This window comes from Bactrocera neohumeralis, chromosome 5 (genome assembly GCF_024586455.1).
Source record: "Bactrocera neohumeralis isolate Rockhampton chromosome 5, APGP_CSIRO_Bneo_wtdbg2-racon-allhic-juicebox.fasta_v2, whole genome shotgun sequence".
Lineage (NCBI taxonomy): Eukaryota > Metazoa > Arthropoda > Insecta > Diptera > Tephritidae > Bactrocera > Bactrocera neohumeralis.
This window is the reverse complement of record NC_065922.1, coordinates 11611566-11632281: the sequence shown is the minus strand read 5'-3', so window position 1 is coordinate 11632281 and position 20716 is coordinate 11611566. Positions and strand designations below refer to the sequence as shown.

Genomic DNA, 20716 nt, shown 5'->3' with positions numbered 1-20716 from the left:
AGCAAACAGTTTGTATGGCAGCTATATGTTAAAGTGCTTCGAGCTGCACAATATTTTCGGAAATGATAGCGTTCTCCAGTATAATAAGCTCCACTGAATTTCATGCAGATATCTTGTCAAATAAAAAAAAATTTCCATACGAAGAATAGATTTTGTTTGAGTTTGTATGAGAGCTATATGCTATAATGATCCGATTTAAACGATTTCTGAGGAGATTGCACAATTGCCTTTGGTAATAACTCATGCCAAATTTCGGTAAGATATCTCTTCAAGTAAAAAAGTTTTTCATACAAGAGCTAGATTTTGATCGGCCAGTTTATATGGCAGCTATACGCTATAGGAATTCGATATCGGCAATTCCATCAAATCAGCAGCTTCTTGGAGAGAAAAAGAAATGTGCAAAATTTCAGATCGATATCTCAAAAATTGTCACGAAGAGCAACCTGAGAAGATTGAAGAGGTGCCATTTCTTGCAGGAAAAACATTGGTTTAGTGTGATTTGTTAGCCGGTGGAATCATCGCTCCATATTTCTTCAAAAAATGATGCCGGTGTGAACGTAACCGTCAATGGCGACTGTTATCGCATCACGCATATCATTCGCCAGTTACCAGTCAAAATGCCAGAAAGAGTCATCAAACATTGGACCCAATGGATGGACCATCTGGGACATAGTCGCGTGCTTTGAAAGGGATAATCTCCAAAAAATAAAATTATATTCTTTCGAATGATAATAAACATGCTTCGAAACCCTATTTCTTAAGTCTGTGGATATGTATATTGCAGGTCCATTGGTTATAGAAATCTATATAATTTTTTAGATATTAAAGTAAAGTGAAGTTGAGTTTTGTATCATTATCACTCAGCTTTTCAATATCCGAAATGTTTCTTATGAATAATATAATGCCTATATAATAGCTTTTAGTCGAACCCAAACACAATTACCGAGTTCTTTATCAAAAACGAAATAAAAACCAAAAGTAATCGGATAACTAGTTAAGAATTATAATTTGAAATAAAATTTTCATTGTCCGAAATATTAGATTATCTTAAAATTAATCTGTAAATAGGCTTTACGACTGACGGATTAAAGCAGACAATGGCTAAAAAATAATAATTTAGGCTTTTTATGACTCATCTACTGTTTTCTTATTTCTTCGGAGTGTACACTGAATCACGAGGCGATAACATAAGGAGGTATTCTTGTCTAGAATTTTGAAAAAATCGATTTTTTTTTGCATATCTTGAAAGTTTAGACTTTCGAAAATATGACCTTGGAAGGATTTTTCAAAATTCGACTTATTTTCGGATATACAACCGATTTTGTGACGTGGCGTCCGTGTTCACTAGAATTGTCTTCTAAACTTTAAACGCGTTTTTCTCAAAACTGACTTTTTCGGAACAATACCCACGATTTCTCAGGTTCTACTTGACCGATTTACTTGAAATTTTTATAGAGTCTTCTTTATAGGCTTGTCTATGGTTGGAACTAGCCCCATCCCCAAATTTTTATTTTTATTATTTTTAAAAAAATCGAAATAGTCAGAAAAAGTGATCCAAAAAAACTTTTTTTTCAGGCAGTCGCCATTTTGTGAAAAAAAAATTTTTCCCACTTTTCCGTAGTTCCGGCCATTGCGACATTATTCTAGATTAATAATCTTTTTTTTTGGTTTCAGATAACTAGGAGGGTTGAAATCATGGGTATGGTCACGTAGAAATTTTTAGAGACCCCCCACTTCGTCAGCTCATAATTTTTGAAGTTTTTTACTTTTTTTAGTTTTTAATATTTTTCTGTACTCTTCTAAAATTTACAAATAACTAATAAAAAAATGGATAGTAAAAATATTAATTGCCTTTTTTTAAGACACTTTAAAAATTACCTGAAATTCATGCTTCTAGACCAGAATACCGCCATAAGTTTACTTCATAATATATCAAAAGAAGAATACTAACAGCTTTTCTTTAAAGAGTACCACATCCTTCGTTTTACCTATAATCAGCGATACTCTGATAGCGTCATTTCCCTCTCTCTCTCCCTAATACAATAATTCCTCTGAGACTCTTCTCTCTCTTCTTATTCAATAATTTCAAATAACAAACATTTCCTCATTATTATAACTTTACACTACTCTTCATCATTCAGTCATCACAGAGTCATCACCAAAACCAGCTTTCTTTGCGGCACCCTCGTAAAGGTAATACCGAAATAATTCGTTTATAATCGTGCTCATTACGCGCATTTTGCAGCTTTAAACACCGCCAGCATCTGAGTCTTATCAGCGGTGGCGTACGCTATACAGCGCGTTTGCCTCCGGCAAGTTGTCAACAGAGCAAAGTCCAGCAAGGAGGACCTTGCTTGATCCATAATAATTGCGCTATATATATATATATGCATGCATGTTTGTAAGCGTTTATATTGCTTTTACATTATTTTAACAGGATTATAATCGATTGACGTCAATCGCTGCGCGCCCCGAGACAGATTCTTGTGCTGACCAGCGACAAGTGCTCTTATCAGGGGAGGTAAACAACTCGGCGCTGCAACTGCCGCATGGTCGCTTGGACTTTCAGACTGCGCAGAGACAATAACAAATATGTATGTAGGTGTGTGTTTGTAGATGGAAGAACAAATTAAATGGAAATTAGCGGCTTATTTAATTCCTCATTGGGGGGCGCTCGGCCCCACCTAACTTTTGCTTTCTTGCTGTATTTCTTGTTATTTGCAATTGTTTACTTGTTATTTTTGGAAATTATAGTAAATATTATTTATTTGCCTCCAATGCACAATGTTTTCTTCGAGAGTCTTACGTATGTAGAAAGGTTATAATAAATATTTTCTTTTCCTTGTTAGACATGGGTGTTTTTCTGGTTGGGTATTTGCGTCGTTTCACTGGTTGTGGCGCGTTACAACTCACTGCGTGAGTCAAAAACTTCTTTTATTCATAAATTCCATATCAAAATGAATCTTCTCCAAATGAGTGGTATTGAAATATTCATAAAGGCTCAATTTCTGCCAGTTTTCTACGCTCAAGTTATTTCCTGGTTGTCAAGTCGCCTACTGTTGACATCAATAACCGTAGGTCAGTCTTCTTCTTTTTTATTGGCGCGTTCTCTTTCGTCGGAGCGTGGGCGCAAATCAGCGATATGTTGAAGAACTTTGCTTCGTTGCGGTTTATGGCTAGCCGTTCATCCACCGGAGTGAATGCCAGTACTCGGCGACGGAACTGTCTGCTACCACGATTCCCACACCCAATTTGCGCTCCTTTATATGGTGTAGTAAATGCCACAAGAACCTACTCGCCTCAGTCCTTGTTCAGTCCATCGCATTTCTTGGAAGGCGGTGATGTTAGCCTTCACTGTAATGAGGACATCAACCAGCTGGGCAACGGCACCTTCCCATTTAAGGTACCGGAAATTCCAGGTTCATGTCCTTAAATCGTTATCCTTAACAAGTTTGCAGGTTTCATCATCAAAAGGGAGGTCTCACATCCGAGGCTGTTGTCTTCTTCTTGTTCTCTTTACATAGCGGGTCTTAAATCCTGCGCTTAGCCCTAGAAATAAGATGTTTCGCCTTTAAACTCGCCTTCAAACGGATGCTTTTTGGCTACCCAGAGGATACTTAGTCTAAGACCGGAAGTCGTGAGCTGCTCGAACCGTATGTAAAAGAATCATTTCTGGCCACTCCCAAGTGAATGGCGCTCAGAGAACTTTTCTCACTTGCGTGAACTTCTACACATGGTTCCATTCTCTCTCGCGGTCAGACACTTTAGCTATAAAAAGGTCGTTTATACATGATGTTTGGCTAGAACTAAAATATGTATGTATGTATATAGATCGTTTATCATAACGTTCGTCCGATATCTTCTACCGATATGGATCTCTTTTGCGTTCCAGTCAGTTCAATCCTCATACCTCTTCAACAGATGCTCTGACAGCGGCAAACATTGAGTGATAGATATTTCCTTTCCTTGGTGGTTCTTTAAATATAAATAGTAGGCGTGCATATCCACTCTGATGAGTCGACGTTGCGAGTTTTCGAGAGAAAGGTTCTGCGGAAGATTTATGATCCTTTGCACATTGGTCACGGCGAATACCGCATTCAATGTAACGAATTACAGACAGCGGCTACGCTGGCTAGGTCATGTTGTGCGAATGGAGGAAAACACTCCTCGAAGCAGGGGATGAGAAAGACTTCCACTTCATTGGAAAGACCAAATGGAGAAGAAGCTGGCTTCGCTTGGAATCTCCAATTGGCGTCAAATTGCGAAAAGAATAAACGACTGGCGCGTTGTTGTTAACTCGGCTATAACCGCTTTAGCGGTGTCTACGCCAGTAAAAAAGAAGTAGTATATCCTCTCATCGTTTCTATTAATCACCCCTCCCCTACATTCTTCCATAAAACAATCTCGTGCGTAAAAAGCACATTTTTTGTTAACAAATTTTCTATGAAAATAACTTCTGAATTCTTATTAATTAAATGTCGGATTTAATTAAACTTAAAAATGCATAATCCGGGTCAAGTGCTCGTTGAGCAAATCCAAAGTTCAATATTTTATTATTTATTTAATTTTCTGTCAAAATACTAATTTACCACAATCATTAGCGTTAACAACTGTGCTGACGTAGGTACTCCTACATGCAAACATAGACACAAACAAACACACACATATACCAATGAACATAATCGTATATAATTATGAATATTTGCAAATAATGTTTGTGGAGATTGTAAAACGTATTTCTATATAATTTTAGTTTTAATCTTTAATCAGCTTCTGAAATTATTGTAAACAGCTTGTTTACACGCGTTGACTAATTGCTGTGACGCTTGCCAGCATACAAATATTTACATAATTACGAGTACTATATTCAAAGCTTCAGTCTGTAATTGAGCCGCGATCGGCCTTTGATTGACATATGAACTAGAAGAAACTCGTGTAACAAATAAATCAATGAATTTGCCTAATAAAATGCCTGCTTGTAAAAGGAATTAAAGAAAAAGCGCAAAGAATTACTTTGGAAAGCCTTAATGAGGTTCTTCCAAACATGACTTTCAGACAGACTCTTAATGGAATCAATTAGAGCGGCATCAAATACCTGAAAAGCATAGTTAGATATAAATCAAACTGGAAAAATTTGGTAAACTAATACTTAATTGTTAACAATTTACCATAAAATGAGGCAATTATAACTTAATTGCCTGAGAAAAGTGCTCAATGAGAGAAGGAAAGTCCAGTTTATGAAGATGTCCTCAATTAAATTGACAAAGAGCTGACAATTTTTGTTGTAAATTGTCAAAAATTTAAACCCCTTTCTGTGCCGCTGTCAAATATTTATTGTTTAAGCGAAATAGAGTAATTAACGTCTGACATTGACATTGACTGACATGACGCGGACCATCACTACTTGCGCCATCACATGTTTCACGTATAAACAGTGACGACTCATTAATTTCGAGAAATGGCCGCCAAGATCATGCGATTTAATGTCTCTACTGTAACTAACTGTAGAAATACCAGTCGAATAGCTGCAACGGAGCGTAGAAAATTGGCGTAAACGAGTGGAGATATGTCAACAAAGCGGTGGTGGTGATTTGGCGACTTTTTGTTCAGATAAAAAATGTCACTTGTTACCTTTGCGATGTCACGCCAGTAGTACATACCAAGTGCAGACAGGTCGCTATGCACTTCGTCCTTCCATTGGATGCGTTGGTACCCTTGCTTCCGTTCTCCACCCATGGTTTTCGGTACGTAGGAGCTTTTCGCTGGAGTCTCAACTTCATCGACATGACCTTGGAAGCTCAATCCTTGGAGTTTTAGGCACTAAACTATATCCATTATGCCGTAGAGCTCATACAGTTCGCGTTTCTATCTTCTTTGATACTCGTCGCTTACTCGGACGGCTCCAAAGACTTTGCGAAGAAAAGTTCTCTCGAATGTTCCATTCCAGTTTCATCGCTCCTTTATTTATATAATAAAATGCTAAATTAGAAATATATTTGGACAAGTTACTCAGGAGCCAGTGCAAAGCTTAAATGTTGTAATTTCGTATATTTTTATATAAGAAAAAATTTAGAGAGAAAAGCTTAATTATCACACATATGTAAGTATTTTTAATTACTAGCTCAATTTTTTTAAGCGTTTTTTCGACAATTCAATCTTTGGCTAACGAATGAATGTGCGAATATTAGTTTGTTGAGGTTTTTCTCTTTTTTTTAACGGGTTTACCAATAAAAAACCCAACTAAATGTGTGCTTTGAAATCATATCAAACATTAGCGTGATTTTCAAAATATTATCCCTACTGTTGAATGTATTTCACTAAAGTTTGAAGCGCCGCAAAATATGGATTTTGAGTGCTTCAGTTATGACGATTGCCATGATCTTGCAAGTCTAATGCAAGTAAGGACCTTCCTTATCCACCTTAAGGTGAGCTTTCTTTAATAGCTGATCTAATATTATGGCTCATAATTGCTGAATAATTGGTGAAAGCAGAAGCTGTGCATATAAATGTCAAGAATTTGTTAAACATGGCTAAAGTGGAAGAAAATTTGTATTTACTTCTGCCCCAAAGTATGGTTTCGAACTTTTATATTGTTTCCTGTATTAACTGTAGCGCGAATTAAGAAGAGACGCAAACAAAAAATCTGCTATTTATTGCTTCGCTGAAATCATTTTGTATCTGTGAGAGTCATATACATATGTGAATGTTTAAAGCCACTGTAAGTAAAAGTTCGTAAAAGCTTTGTAATGGACAGTTTGATCTGCACTGTGGAAAGTTGCTTACAAATTGCAAATAAAGGCAAAGTGTTGGGAGAAATTAATAAATAAGAAAAGGGAAAATTGACAAACACGTTTAAAATTGTAATGCTTAAATAAAAACTACTAGCAAAAACATATTAAAATGTAGGAAAAAATCAATTTTCTGAGTATTAGAACAAAAAAATTTCTAGAGATTAAAATACTTACTAAATGATTTTTGTATTCATTTCCGTTATGGCGTGTCTTCGAAGTTGTCAACGCTTGCGGACTTTAAGAGCGACTTACAAGTATAACTACTTTTGATTCTTTCTGCGAAGCTCCTCGATATTTAAGACAAGTTCCATCCAATGCTGGTTAGTGACATAGAAAGTGTTCCAGCGTCTTTTTCATGCCTACTTTTTTGCACTTTCTGCATGTATCGTCGTTATTTAACCCATCCAGCACGTCAGTAAGTTGTGACCAGTCTTTAGGGCGGGCCAACAACCGTCCCGCAGTGCTTTTACTTAAAGTATTCCATCTCGCCCTGATCCGTCTGTCAGCCTTTTCGGAAATTTGATTGTAGCGAGACGTATGACACTCATCAGCCATTTCGCTTCCCGGAATTCCTTTGTGGCCTGGAGCCCTGCATAAATGCAGCCGCTACATATAAAGCTTTCTCTAACGAAAAACGATGTATTGTACTGTATCATATTAATGAATTCTGCTTCTAAAAATGCTTTCTCTTAACGAAATACGATGTCTTGTAATAATAATAATTAATGTAATGAATGAAGAAATAGTAAAAATTTTAAATACCTTTTTGGAAAGCTCATTTCACGCGTCACGTGTTTGATTGATTGTCGTTTCTTTTAAGTCGTTCGTGAGTTATAGCGTCGCAAACATGGAGCAAAGTAAAGAGAAAATACGGCATATTCTACAGTACTACTACGATAAAGGCAAAAATGCATCTCAAGCCGCCAATAAAATTTGTGCAATGGACGATTTCCACCGCACAACGATGTTTCAACGTTTTCGTTCTGGTGTAGAGGTGGTCGAAGATGCGCCACGCTCCGGAAGGCTTGTCGTCGAAAATTGCGATAAAATCGCTGAATTGGTCGAAAGAGACCGGCATAGTAGCAGCCGTAGCATCGGTCAAGAGCTGGGCATGAGTCATCAAAAATTCATTTCAATTTCAATAAAAAAAAAAAAAATCAATAAAAATACCGCAAGACTTTTTTGACAACCCATTATATTTAAAAATTCGATACTAGGAAATTTTAAAAACCAATAAATGTGAATACTATTCAAAACGTAGCCCTGTTATTTCTAACGGGTGATCCGAGTAGGTATTTTATTTGGCATTTCCTCATGGAAAGACTTGCGCCTGAACAACGTTTATAAATCGTTCAACTTTATTACGAAAATTCACGTTCTGTAAAGAATGTTTTTAGCCCGCTTTCCTCAACTTATGGTCAACAAAATCGTCCTACTGAGCGTAGTATTCTCAACACCATCACCCATCTTCAGACCCAGCATTCATTATTGGCTAATATTCAACCGAATGGAACGCGTCCGGCACGCACTGAAGAAAATATAGCAGCCGTAGCGCCATTCACGGCAACACGGACTGACAAATGGAACGTCTTGCGATATCGCTGCGCTCTATGTCCTCTTAAAAAGTTCCAAGAAGATGCGACGTTATCGAGCCAAATTTTGCTCAGCCATGAGGTCCATTTCTGACTCCATCAGTATGTAAACAAGTAAAATTGTCGCATTTGGTATGAAGAGCAACCTGAAGTGGTTCAGTAGCTGTAATTTCATCCAGAAAAACAACGGTTTGATGTGGTTTGATGGCCGGCGGAATCGTCTGTCCACATTTTTCTTCAAAAATGTTGCCGGTGAGAACGTAACCGTCAATGGCGACCGTTATTGCGCCATGCTAACCGACTATTTGATGCCTGAAATTGAAGCTCGTGATTTCGGCAACATTTGGTTTCAACAAGACGGCGCCACTTCACACAGATCGCATCAACCAATGGATTTATTGAGAGTATATTTCGGTGAGCAGATAATTTCACGTTTTGCGCCGGTCGATTGGCCACCAAGATCGTATGATATCACACTGTTAGACCTTTTTCTGTGGTGATATATAAAGTCTTAAGTCTACGCTTCAATTAAGGCCTTGGAGCAAAACATAACGCGTGTCATTCGCCAGTTACCAGTCGAAATGCTCGAACGAGTCATTAAAAATTGGACTCAACGGATGGACCAACTGAGACATAGCCGCGGCCAACATTTGAAAGAGATAATCTGCAACAAATGAATGCGAAAGAATGTTCTTTCGAATGATAATAAACATTTTCCATTAAATTTAAAGTTTCTGTGTTGTTTTCTTTAAAAAAGTAGGGAACCTCGAAATGGATCACTCTGTACCTATAACCTATATTAATACGAAAGCAGTGTGGACAATTTGCAAATCTTCGTATAACAAATCAAATTCTTTAAAATATACATTTATTGCATTCAAATGACATACGAGTACATAAAGTATATAAGTAGTGTTATATAATATATACCTTAAGGCTATAAACAAATGGAAAATTTACAAAATACACTTTTTGCAAAATCGTATGAAAGACAAATATATGTATATATACCTGGACATATGTTATGTAATACATGCATAACGGTACACTGCATATATAAGTGTTTAGGTATATATGTAAGTATTCGAATACATATATCTTATAATTAGGCGCATATATGTCTGTATATGTGTATGTATGTATGTAAGTATGCCACTACGGTTGCATTATTGTCAGTTTATTTGTCGTTTTTAAAGCTGGAAGTAGACACTTTTCATAAATATTAAAACAAATTTGTATCAAAAGCTTTAATTCGTAAGTCAATGGCACTGCGGTCTGTTGCTAACTACTAGAAAAATTTAATTTAGTATATTTCAAAAAAAAAAAAAAATCGTAAACAAAAAATATTTCTTTCGCGCTTAAAGCTAGAACCCTAAGATATACATAAGATTAATTTAATTAATATTTGGTATGGTTTCTGCGACGGTGCTTCAAGTGGCATGTGAGCTTACGACCCCTCTCGGCGCCATTTTCGCATTTTCTTTTAGTTTTTGGTAAATACTACACTTTTATTTGGTTAAACAAAACGAAACTCGAAATTCGTGCTTTGAAGTTAGACGTTAAAGAAAGGCACACGCATTGTCAGTATTTATATTTGTAGACCAGCTGCTCTGGCAGGCGCCACGATCATTCCGTGCGCTGTATGATCAGCTCGATCTTGTCGCCGGCGGCCGCGATCAAAGGCACTGTCAGGCAGCAATCAAAGTCCTGCGTCTTCATCTCATTCACCTGCAGATTTACACACATTAATTACAACAAAAATAGTAAAAGAAATCACAATCCCCAGTACAAACCTGCATAATTCTGTCGAACGGCTTGAGCACGCCGCTCAAGTCCGCCGGTCCGCCGGAACGTATGCGATTGATGAACACACCACGCTCGTACAAACCATCCGACACGGAAAACCCATAGTCATCGTATACTTTGTCCTTCTTCAAGGTCACATGGAATACACGATGCTTGCCGCCGTCCTTGCCACTGGCCGACGCGGCGTCCGTTTGCGATGAAGGGCTGCGCGGCCGTCGTTGTACTTTCGCGTAAATGGCTTGTGGTTGTGGCATGTTGACACCATCCAAATTCCCACCTGCCATAATGCTGGCGATTTCGTGTGCGCGCAGTATCTTCAAATCCACAGTTTCGCCGAGATTTTGTAGAATATTGGTCGCCTGCGAGAGCGGCATGCCTTGCACCGAATCCTCATTGATGGCCAACAGCTGATCGCCAACATGTATTTGGCCGTGTTTGTGCGCAATGCCGCCTAAAAAATGTGAATTCGTTAATGTAAAGATGCGGGAGTACTAAACCCATTAGACACTTACCTTCCACAATGCCACTGATCGTTATGGGTTTGCTAATGTCCTCACTGCCGGCGAGCGTTATGCCCAACAGGCCACCTTTCGGTTCCAAACGCACAGTGAAGATGATCTGGTGTAGACTGCTGCCACTGCTTTTGCTGCTCGAGCTGGCCGCGGAACCGTACACTTTGTTCTCCATTGGTGGTGGTAGTAAGGCGCTGCAGTCGGCGCTAGTGGGAGAATGCGAAAATAATTAGGAGATTGTAAAGTGTGATAGATATTTAACCCATCTTCGAACTACTAACTCTAGAAACCAAAAAATCTGTGATAACTTAGTCTAGTTGCTGGTCGCATCCAAGATGGTGCATCCTGGGTAACGCTAAATGATCTGCGGCCTTCACGGCCTTTAAAATCCTATATGACTTTAGCTTTGGAACTGGTTTTGGAATGGGATTTGGTAGAGCCTTGTCCTGGTAGTAGCGGCATTCTGACCCCTGAATATGCTGAGGTGACACTAATCGGAAATGGCTGACGGGCTAATATCGCAACCACCCTCCTCCCGTTAAAACTTTCCAGGCTTCAGAGTGCCTTCCCGCAACTCCTTCTTTGCGCTGGTCGGCTCTGAACGTATTACCTCATAAGGGCGTACGTTAACCCTCGCCATGGACTCATCACTGAGATAACCTTTGGAGCATAAAAGGGGACTACCATTCCGGGGAACGGATTGCGGCTCTGAGAGGGGACCTTTTTCACATGGATGAGATTGATCAAGACCAAGCCTCCAGGATGAGTCTCTTCATCTGACCGTTCTGTGAGCAATAAGATGGGGGAAGCCGGTTGAAATCCGCCGGCAGGTGACGAAGTGACGGGTAGTTTTCTGGCTATTAGACTTCGTAGAGTCTCGAGTCTCGTCGCAATGACGGTAGTCAGTAAAATAATTTTCCTAGAAGGCAGTTCTTTTAAGGATGCAAATAACAAAACTTAGCGAACATAGTCTCGATGTTGAAGGGTCTTAATGCTAATAAAATTTTCTTTTTTAATAACATGAATTATTTCCTGATGGAGACCCACGATAAAAAATATAATTTACCGATCTTAGATAAGAAAAATTGAGCCTCGTTTAGAAAACTAACATACTAAACCATTCTTTCAACTCACCTCGCATAGCGATCCAAATCGTAGCCGGTAAAGTCTTGATAATTATTGTCCTCATTGTCCGGCAGCTCCGTGGTCAAACTCTGTGTATTCTGCGCTGCAAACGAGCGACCCATCGCGGACGTATTGGCACTCCACGTATTGCAGGGATGTGGATGATGACGCATTTGCACCGACTGCAGACTACAACCATCGTCAATGCCGGCGGTATTGTGGTAAAAATCTGATTGTGGCGTTGTCGACTTCAAAGACAAACAATCATTGAACTTGGACGTGACATAGGCGGCGGTGCTGTACAAATCATGTTCACTCGGACTGGCCGGGCAATTGCTATAAATGGGATTTGGCATTTTCTGTTGAGCATCGAACAAGAAGTCCGGCAACATAACACGCTTCACTGTTAGAGTGGTAAAATCCATAGCTGATGGACTCTCCTTCAGCAGTGAGTCGACATTATAATGCTGAACGGGATGATTATCCACCGCCAAAAGTATATCGCCGCCACGTAGTGAGCCCGTACGATGCGCCGGACTACCGGGTTTCACATCGGAGATAACAAAACCACCATGACTAGAACCATTTACGCTAATACCCAAACCGGATTTGCCAGCGCGCAACAATTTCACATTGTACACACCACTCGACGGCACCACCGAATCGGCCATATCGATTTCGATCTCCAATTCCAACCAATTAGCGGCCGCTGATTGTGGTGACTTCCCCGACTGCAACGTACGATTCTCGCCCAACAACTGCCGCATCGTCTGCACATCCAAATTGTACATTTTATTGATGGCCACAATGCGATCGCCCTTCTGTATCGAGCCGCTGCGATCGGCCACCGAATCGGCCAACACTTGCGCAATGGTCACGGCGCGTCCGCAAGCGGTCGTCAGCCCGAGCACAATGCCAGAACCCTGGCTACAGTCCAGCAGCACGGGAAACGTTTCGGACCGACAAATACCAATAGCGCTGGGATGATGCAGTGTGCCCACCCCCACGCCCATACCGCCAACGCCAACGCCAGTCGTTGAAGCGCTGCTGTTCACACCGGTGCTGCTGCCGCTGGCGCTGCTGCCACCGCTGACATTGCTCGCTGTGCCGCTATTGCTGCCCGTGCTGCCGCCGCCGTTGCAACTGCTCGCCGCGCCACAACCTCCACCACCAGCGCCGCCGCCGCTGCCTGCGCCACCTCCATCTAGGGGCAGCGAACTTTTCCGCACGAAGCGTTGTCGCTGCCGTGACTTGCGTGACTCCAGCGTGCTGAAACCATACTTGGGACTGCCGAGCGTGGTGTGACCTAAAAGCGCAAATGTGTGGAAAATGTATAAAACGTGAAATATTGAATATTGTTAACAGACGCGCGCGCCCGTGTCTGTGTGTGTGTGTGTGTGCTTGTGTGTTGAAGAGTGCATTTGATTGAGGGGGCACGATGAGTTGTGAGTTCTATGGCAGTTGAGTGAAAGTTCTTTTCAGTTCATTTCCAAGCAACAAGCTTGCTGCCCCGCGACGCTATTTTTAGCGACCCCATCAATATTGTTTAATGGAAATTAAGTGCTCACTCGCACGCGCTCACGTTTATGGGACTTTAAAGATTTGCAGGCCTTTTAGCTTTTTACGCATTTCATTTCACTTTCGGGAAGATTTCAACCAAACTTGGTGAACACCCATATATATATATACACGTACACACATATATACATATGTACATACATACATACTTACATAAATGGATATATGTATATGAACTTTCTAGAGTTGAATCGAAAAAGCTGCGCGTTCTAAAAATTCGTTAACCAATAAATATTTCAATAAAAGCGGAAAAACAAATCTCTTCCATGTAATAATGTGTGAGAGTATGTGTTTATGCTTGTATGTGTGTAATGAATTTATTGGAGTTGTTAAACATATTTCCACGACGATTTTATGTTGTTCTATCAAATCCCTACAAGTCAAAGGGTTTGCTGCACATACACCCAAACACAGACTTATACATATATTTTCATACAGACGTACTATACATACAAAGAAACATGTATACTTCCTACCATGTATCCATTAGACACCTTTAAATGCCCTTACAATATCTCCCGATTTGTTCTATGCGACCTTTCCCTAAAAGTTTAAGTTGTTTTCCAATATCTGTCTCTTAAAAATATTTTATATTTCACAAGATTTATGGCATTATGCTCGAAAATCATGTATTTGGAGTATCATAAGTTTATTTTGTAAGATATTATGTTCTTATGGACCTTAAGCATATTTTTATAACAATTTTCAGGAATATTTTAAAATACTACACTAGAGAATGATGATTTAGATGATGATAGACAGCTAATGGAAAATTAACATTTTCAAAATTTTTTTAATATATATATTTTTATATATAAATAATTCTAGAAATTATTAACTTTCAGATAAAATTTGTTGAATTCCCGTATATATTAAAATCTAGTATAAATATATAAAACTTTTCCTTTGTCTTCTTTGTTTTGTCTTAAAAGCCGAATGTCGGTCTACCATATTTAAACACATTTTTTTGTCAATAAATATTTTTTTTCCATGTAATTGTAACTTTGTTTATGCCATATTTCTTCAAGAGTGATATACATATATTTTCATACAGATTATAACGCGCCCAATATCAATAAAAGAAACATTTTCGTTACCATTTTATCTCCCGATTTGTCTTAGTACGATTTGTCCTTTGTCTTCAAAATATGTCTCAGTTTCATAAGTTTATTTTGTAAGATATTATGTTCGATCACCTCTTCAGTCGTCGAAAACTGTATCATCAGCCACGAGCATTCTTTTAGATCTGAGAACACCATTTTCGATAAATATAGCCAGTTTCGGCGATCAGAAGTCGATCGAAAACTGTATAGATATGAATAGCCAGTGGGAGCCAGATCTGAAGAATACAATGAATACGCAATTCGAAGCCCAATTCATGGATTTTTGGCAACATTTTCACTGATCTCTGACATGGAGCAATGCCTTGATGAAACAGCACTATCTTTTTCTTCAAATGCGACCGTTTTTCGATGATTTCGTCCCTCAAACTACTATATTACTAATAATACTATATAATAGTCACTGCTGGTTGTCCTTTCTTTTTTAAGGTAGTCAATAAAAATTATTCCATCCGCAACCCAAAATACGGAAGCCATAACCTTGCCAGCCGACTGTACCGTTTTCAACGCTTCAGAGCGGGTTAATTGTATGCAGTTCACTCGGTTGACTGCCAATTGGATTTCGGAGTGAAATGATGCCTTGTTTCATCCATTGTCATATATCGATGCAAAAACTCGTTTTTGTTACGTTTGAACATCTCCAAAGACTGCTCCGAATCATCCACTCGTCGTTGTTTTTGGTCAAAATTGAGCTTGCGCGGCAACCACTTTGCGCAGCGCTTTCTAATACCCAAATATTCGTGAATGGCATGATGTACATGATCACTTGATATCTTTAGATTGACTGCTTTCTCGAACAACTTTACTTCACGCTCATTCAAATTATTTTCTGCACTTTTTTTGATGTTTTCGTCGGTAACAACCGCTTTTGGGCGTCCACTGCGTTCACCGTTTTCGGTGTTTATTTCATCATGTCTAAACTTAGCTTACCAATGCTTGATAATTGATATTCCTGGTGGAGTGTCTGCAAACTGATCATCAAGCCAAGTTGTTGTTTTAACTGTATATGTTCTCATTCAAAAATCAGTATTTTATCAGCACGCGAAATTCCTTTTTAGCCATTTTTTCACAATAACAAAAGTTGCTTCACTCAAAATTATTCCTTTGAAGATCGGTTACTTGAATTATACACAATTTACAAGTAGTTTGCCATGTTATATTGAACAGACCCCAAACAACATTTGCTTATCGTTCAAATTTACTACTAAAAGAATTGTTTCCTTCGCGCGCTGCGTCCAATATTCTGTAAACAATATCACCCAGCTGTGTCAGGAATTTGACCGGCAATGGATTGGTTTTGCAGCACGTTTGCTCATCGGAGACGTTAGTGCTGCTGCGGAGTAGGTTATCGAAGAAGACTCAAATAAGTCCAACCGCCATCTCGTGAAATAGTTGGAGTTGTGTCCATCCACTTTATGGAAAATTTCACGGAAGAATTTTGGCTTTCGGGACTACAAACTCCAACTCGTGCAAGAATAGAAACCGAACGTTGATAGCCACGCGTCGCACCTTCGATAAATGGTGCCAAAATCAGATGGTCACCGATCGAAATGTTTACAAGAAATTTTTGTTCAGTGATAAAGTATGGCACATCGATAAACAAGTTAGAGCTATGATAATCCAAAAGAAATTGTTTAAACGTCGTTAAATCAAGTTAGTCAATGTTAGGTGTGCTCTATGGGCAGAGGGAATCATTGGTTCATACTTGTATTTCTTCAAAAATGAAGACGACCGTAATATTATTGTCGATGTGGAACACTATAGAGCCATGATTTATGACTTTTTCGTGCCTGAATTAGAGGATGTTGATGTGGACCATCTTTCGTTCGAACATGATGTCAGCTAACGAAATCATCAATTTATTGTAGCAAACTTTTGGTGAGACTCACATCGTGGGCCTGCCACGTGGCTACTATATCGTGCGATTTAAGACCGATGGACACTTTTTTGTAGGGTTATATGAAGTTGTTTATTTTCACAGGTAGGCCCCAGATGATTGAGGCCGTGAAAAAAAATATGCGGCGTGTCATTGCTGGCATACAGTCCTAATTGATGCAAAAAGTGTTCTTAAACTTGACCTCACGACTGGAGTTTATTCGAATCAGCCGCGGTAGTCATTTGGCAAACCCTTATCTATATAATATAACTGAATTCTGGGCCTGTTTTGAAAAAATTTTGAAACGAGAGAGCCACATTCTTTCTTTCTCTAATTTTCTTAAAAATTTGATAATTTTTGTTCTTTCTTGCGAGATCCTAAAAATCAGCTAATTCAAAAAACTGTTAAAATTAAAAAAAAAGTGAAATAATTGACAATTCACTTCGATGTTTCCTCCGACGAAATGACGAAAATAAGAAAATTTTTATCCGAAGCTTAAATAGTTTGGCTTTAGTTCTATACAATTAGTATGAAAAACACTAAAATTCTTAAAAGTTTGTTGGAAGTTTTAAGACCTGACAAAGTGTTTCAAGATGAATAGATCTAAAAACCAATGATCTCTCTTCCCCTCTCTCTCACACACAACTTATGTCTCTTTTTCCTTTTTTCTCTTTCTTTGCTTCCCTCTTTCTCTCTATATCTCTCTCTATCTTTTCTCATTGTGAAACACTTTGAAAAACTCAGAATCAGCAATCCAACTCAACTTCCCTCGGCCGAAGTTCCCACCAAAAACAAAAAATACTGCCAACTCCACTAAGAGTTTTCCGCAATAAAAAAATCGAATTAAGCGAACGAACGTTCACGAAGTAACAACAGATTATCAACGTAATAATTACGGTAAATTTATGCTTTTGATTTCTAAATGGCACACGGAAATGTAATAAAATTTAATAAAGTCCCTTAATCAAACACAACAACAGCAACATTTGTTGTTGCATATCTCGTTTGATCAAAAGAAATGTGTTTTGAAATAAAAACTTAAAAATAGCAAATGGCTTTATGCCACAGTGCCGCTTGTCACACTCGAAGTGTGTCTCACCGATTTAATGGAGTTTTCACAAAGCAACAACTCTGAGAACTTAATCCGCAGGCGGCTGCACGGCTATATGTACCACTGTGTTTACGATTCCCTACGCAAGCCAATTTGTTTTTATATGTGTGTGTATGTATGTGTCTGTGTGTTATTTTATGATCAGCAAATGTCACAAATTCATATTGACATAAGTCAAATTGCGGCTGACAGTGGCTCCGCCAACACTTCGCTTTACAGATCTTCGGCGCAGATCGTTTTGATGTGGGCGCCATCGCTGTTTGCGTGTTTATTCACATTTTTTAGCGTTTTCATATTACTTTCTGTTTTATGGCGGCCGCCAATTGGTTGTATACTGGCTGGTAATTTGGAGATTATGCGTTATTGGAACCACAATTCGCATGCGAAGTACCGCAATGAGCGCAATTTTATATGCCCGGAATATGTGTGTATGTATTTATGACTTGTAAAAATATGTTTGTTTCTTTTTGCTGTCAGTACAATTATATTTACTGCTGAAGATATGTACTGTAGCCCGTAAAAGTATACAATAGGTTGGTGCACACTGCGTATGAGTAATATCAAGCTTTAATGCGAAATTTTGTTAGATAATACCGGAAGTAGTTTGTATAAAAGAAAAACTACCTACAGTTAAATAGATTTACATAATGCCATTCACACGTGCGTTTCGTTTAGTGTAAAAGGGTGCAAAAAGATCTTTATCTGGGATTTGATCGCTCATCTGGTATGACAGGTACATATGTGTGTATATGCTGTGGTGGCTCGATCTAAACAATATATTCGGATATTGTAGCGTTGTCTTGAACAATATTTATGCCGAATTTCGTAAAAAATCCGGTCAAATAAAAAAGTTTTCTATAGAAGACATTGATTTTGATCGCTCAATTTGTATGGCAGCCCGATATCGACCATTCCGACAAATTAGTAGGTTCTTTGTGACTAAAGGACGCGCGGGAAATTTCAGATCGATATCTCAAAAGCTATTATACAAACGGGCATACGGAAACAGCTAAATCGACTCGGCTCGTTACGCTGATCATTTACAGGTTCTCTCCTTCGTCGGTATATGAGCAGAGAAGGAGCCGCCAGAGTTCGGTTGAGCGACTCCATGATCTAGATGATCCGTTATGCAGTCAAAGTGTGTGGGGACATCCGCGTGTTCAGCTACGCGTTCTTTTAAGAACCCAGATTCTCTGAGTCTAATAGCCACTTTCGCGGCCATACACCTTCCGGCGATGTTTACGGCCATTATGTTCAAAATGGCACCACACATGCTGATGAGCGCAAGTGTGGTCTTTTTTAGAGCCCTCCACCACATTCCACCATAGAACATAATGGGATTGACTTTGGTGCCATAGAGCCATCGATGCCTTTTTTGGTCTCTCTTCGATATTCGGCTTCAATGAAGATTGCTATCCAAGATTTGCCCTACATAGTTCACTGTATCCGCCGGCTGCAGGCAGATGTCTCCCTTTCTTTGGTCCTGATCGCTGTTAAAATGATCTTACAAAAAAATGGTACTGGAAGGGAGTGCCCTCATTTTAGCTATATAGTCTCTCTGCATTATTTCTGTGAAGGGTCTTAAATGCATTTAAAAAAGTAATTGTTGCATTGTCCTCTCGCTTTTAAAGTGACAGAGCACCGTAAAGACGATCCCTGGAAATATTTTTCAGTAAGTGGTGACTTTAGAGTATTTTTTAACTTTCGAGTATAAGAAAGTTTATAAAAAGGCATCGATGTTCAATCGTTTCACCTTCTTCTCCCGTCAAACTCAAATTTATTGCGAAAATGTTTCAAATCTGCACCTCTAACCCCGTAGCCCTTTACTCAAGAGCAACTCACTTTTTGATCGTCCATCACTTAGGCGCCAACCAACGCACGTTACCGCAAAATATTGTCAACAGACGTGCAACATTACGCCAGCGACATGACAATGCCATTGTTACTTGTCACACGACATGCAAATGTCGCATAAATCAAAAGCTTGCAACACTTTGTTTTTGTAATTACTCGAAAACACGCAGCGAAGAACGGAGCATTTGTAAATTTTGGAAAAAATTCCAGCGCCGAAACTCACTATTCTAGAATGCGAAAAGTTGTAAGTACAACAACAACATGATTATATGTCGACAAATCGGCTGCGCTCAGCTGTCAACGCTGACAAGCGGCGGCGAAAAGAAAAAGCAACAACTTCAAATCCAGAAGCGAAAAGAGAAATCACAAGTCGCAGACACAACACGCGTCCATGCACTGCTTCGCCCAAGCACTGTCTCTAACGGTATATAGCATACCATATTCGTATGAGATGTGTGAACGTACCTCTTCGCGTCAACGCGTGCGCCGGCATAATTTGCATCTGTGTGTAGCCGCGTCCCGTGTTCGCGTCCAACATTGTCATCACCTCGTCCGGACTGTAGGCTGAATTCTCGATTATGGTGTCGTCGATGGAGAGCACTTGATCACCCACAGACAAGGCGCCACATCTGCAATGGAAAACAGAGCTTTATTTACATATTTGCTGGAGGAAAGTCATATTTGACAAAATAGTTGATATATTATATAAGAGAAAAGGATTGAGATGTGATGAACAAACAGCTGGTGGTAGAATGAAAGTGTAGCTGTAAATAATTTCAAAATCTCTTTAGATATCCTATTGGATTAAAGAACACCTCATATCTATCCTGCTTCTATGAGCCTTCGTTGGAATTTGAATAGTTATCTTGTGAGTTAAATGTTTTCTCAGAGGCCGCAGGAGAATAAGAACAACTTTGGCATCTCAAATAAAAATGAATTCAAGATGAACAAAATCGACAGTACAGGGTTTATCCGGAAAGTAATAGAACTGGTCTTCTTCCGCCGCGACCGTACTTCTTAGCGTGCACGCACCGACTGAAATCAGTAGAGGGCGTAGCTAACGAACGAGCGGCTGGTCAGTTGTCTTCGAGCACCTGGAGAGTCAGGACAAACATTTTCGCGTGACGTGTTTCTGTGAGTGGTGCAAGCCGAAAATGCAGCGTTCGTTAGAGCAGAGGTACGCGATTAAATTCTGTGTGCAACTCGTAAATCTGCGACAGAGACGTTTGATATGACCAAGCATGCTTACCCAGATGTTGCTTTAGCAAGAAGTGGTGTAACAAAGAGGCAGTCTTCCGAGGGGCACACGCCGGCGTCTCCTCGCCCAAAAAGGGAAGAACGACCAAATCC

General features: G+C 39.3%; 1 protein-coding gene across 2 annotated transcripts in view; it reads right to left on the bottom strand.

Annotated features, from left to right (window-relative positions):
- Positions 1-9259: 9259 nt before the first annotated feature.
- The window catches only part of LOC126759049 (glutamate receptor-interacting protein 1), a 67463-nt gene continuing 56006 nt past the window's right edge, over positions 9260-20716 (bottom strand). For both annotated transcript variants that reach the window (XM_050473622.1, XM_050473621.1), the window contains exons 7-11: positions 19832-19995; positions 11836-13132; positions 10702-10907; positions 10177-10640; positions 9260-10111 (exon numbers count right to left, since the gene is read on the bottom strand). In XM_050473622.1, coding sequence (XP_050329579.1) covers positions 10010-10111; positions 10177-10640; positions 10702-10907; positions 11836-13132; positions 19832-19995 — 2233 coding nt within the window. In that variant the 3' untranslated portion in view covers positions 9260-10009. The remainder of the gene's footprint in view (positions 10112-10176; positions 10641-10701; positions 10908-11835; positions 13133-19831; positions 19996-20716) is intronic.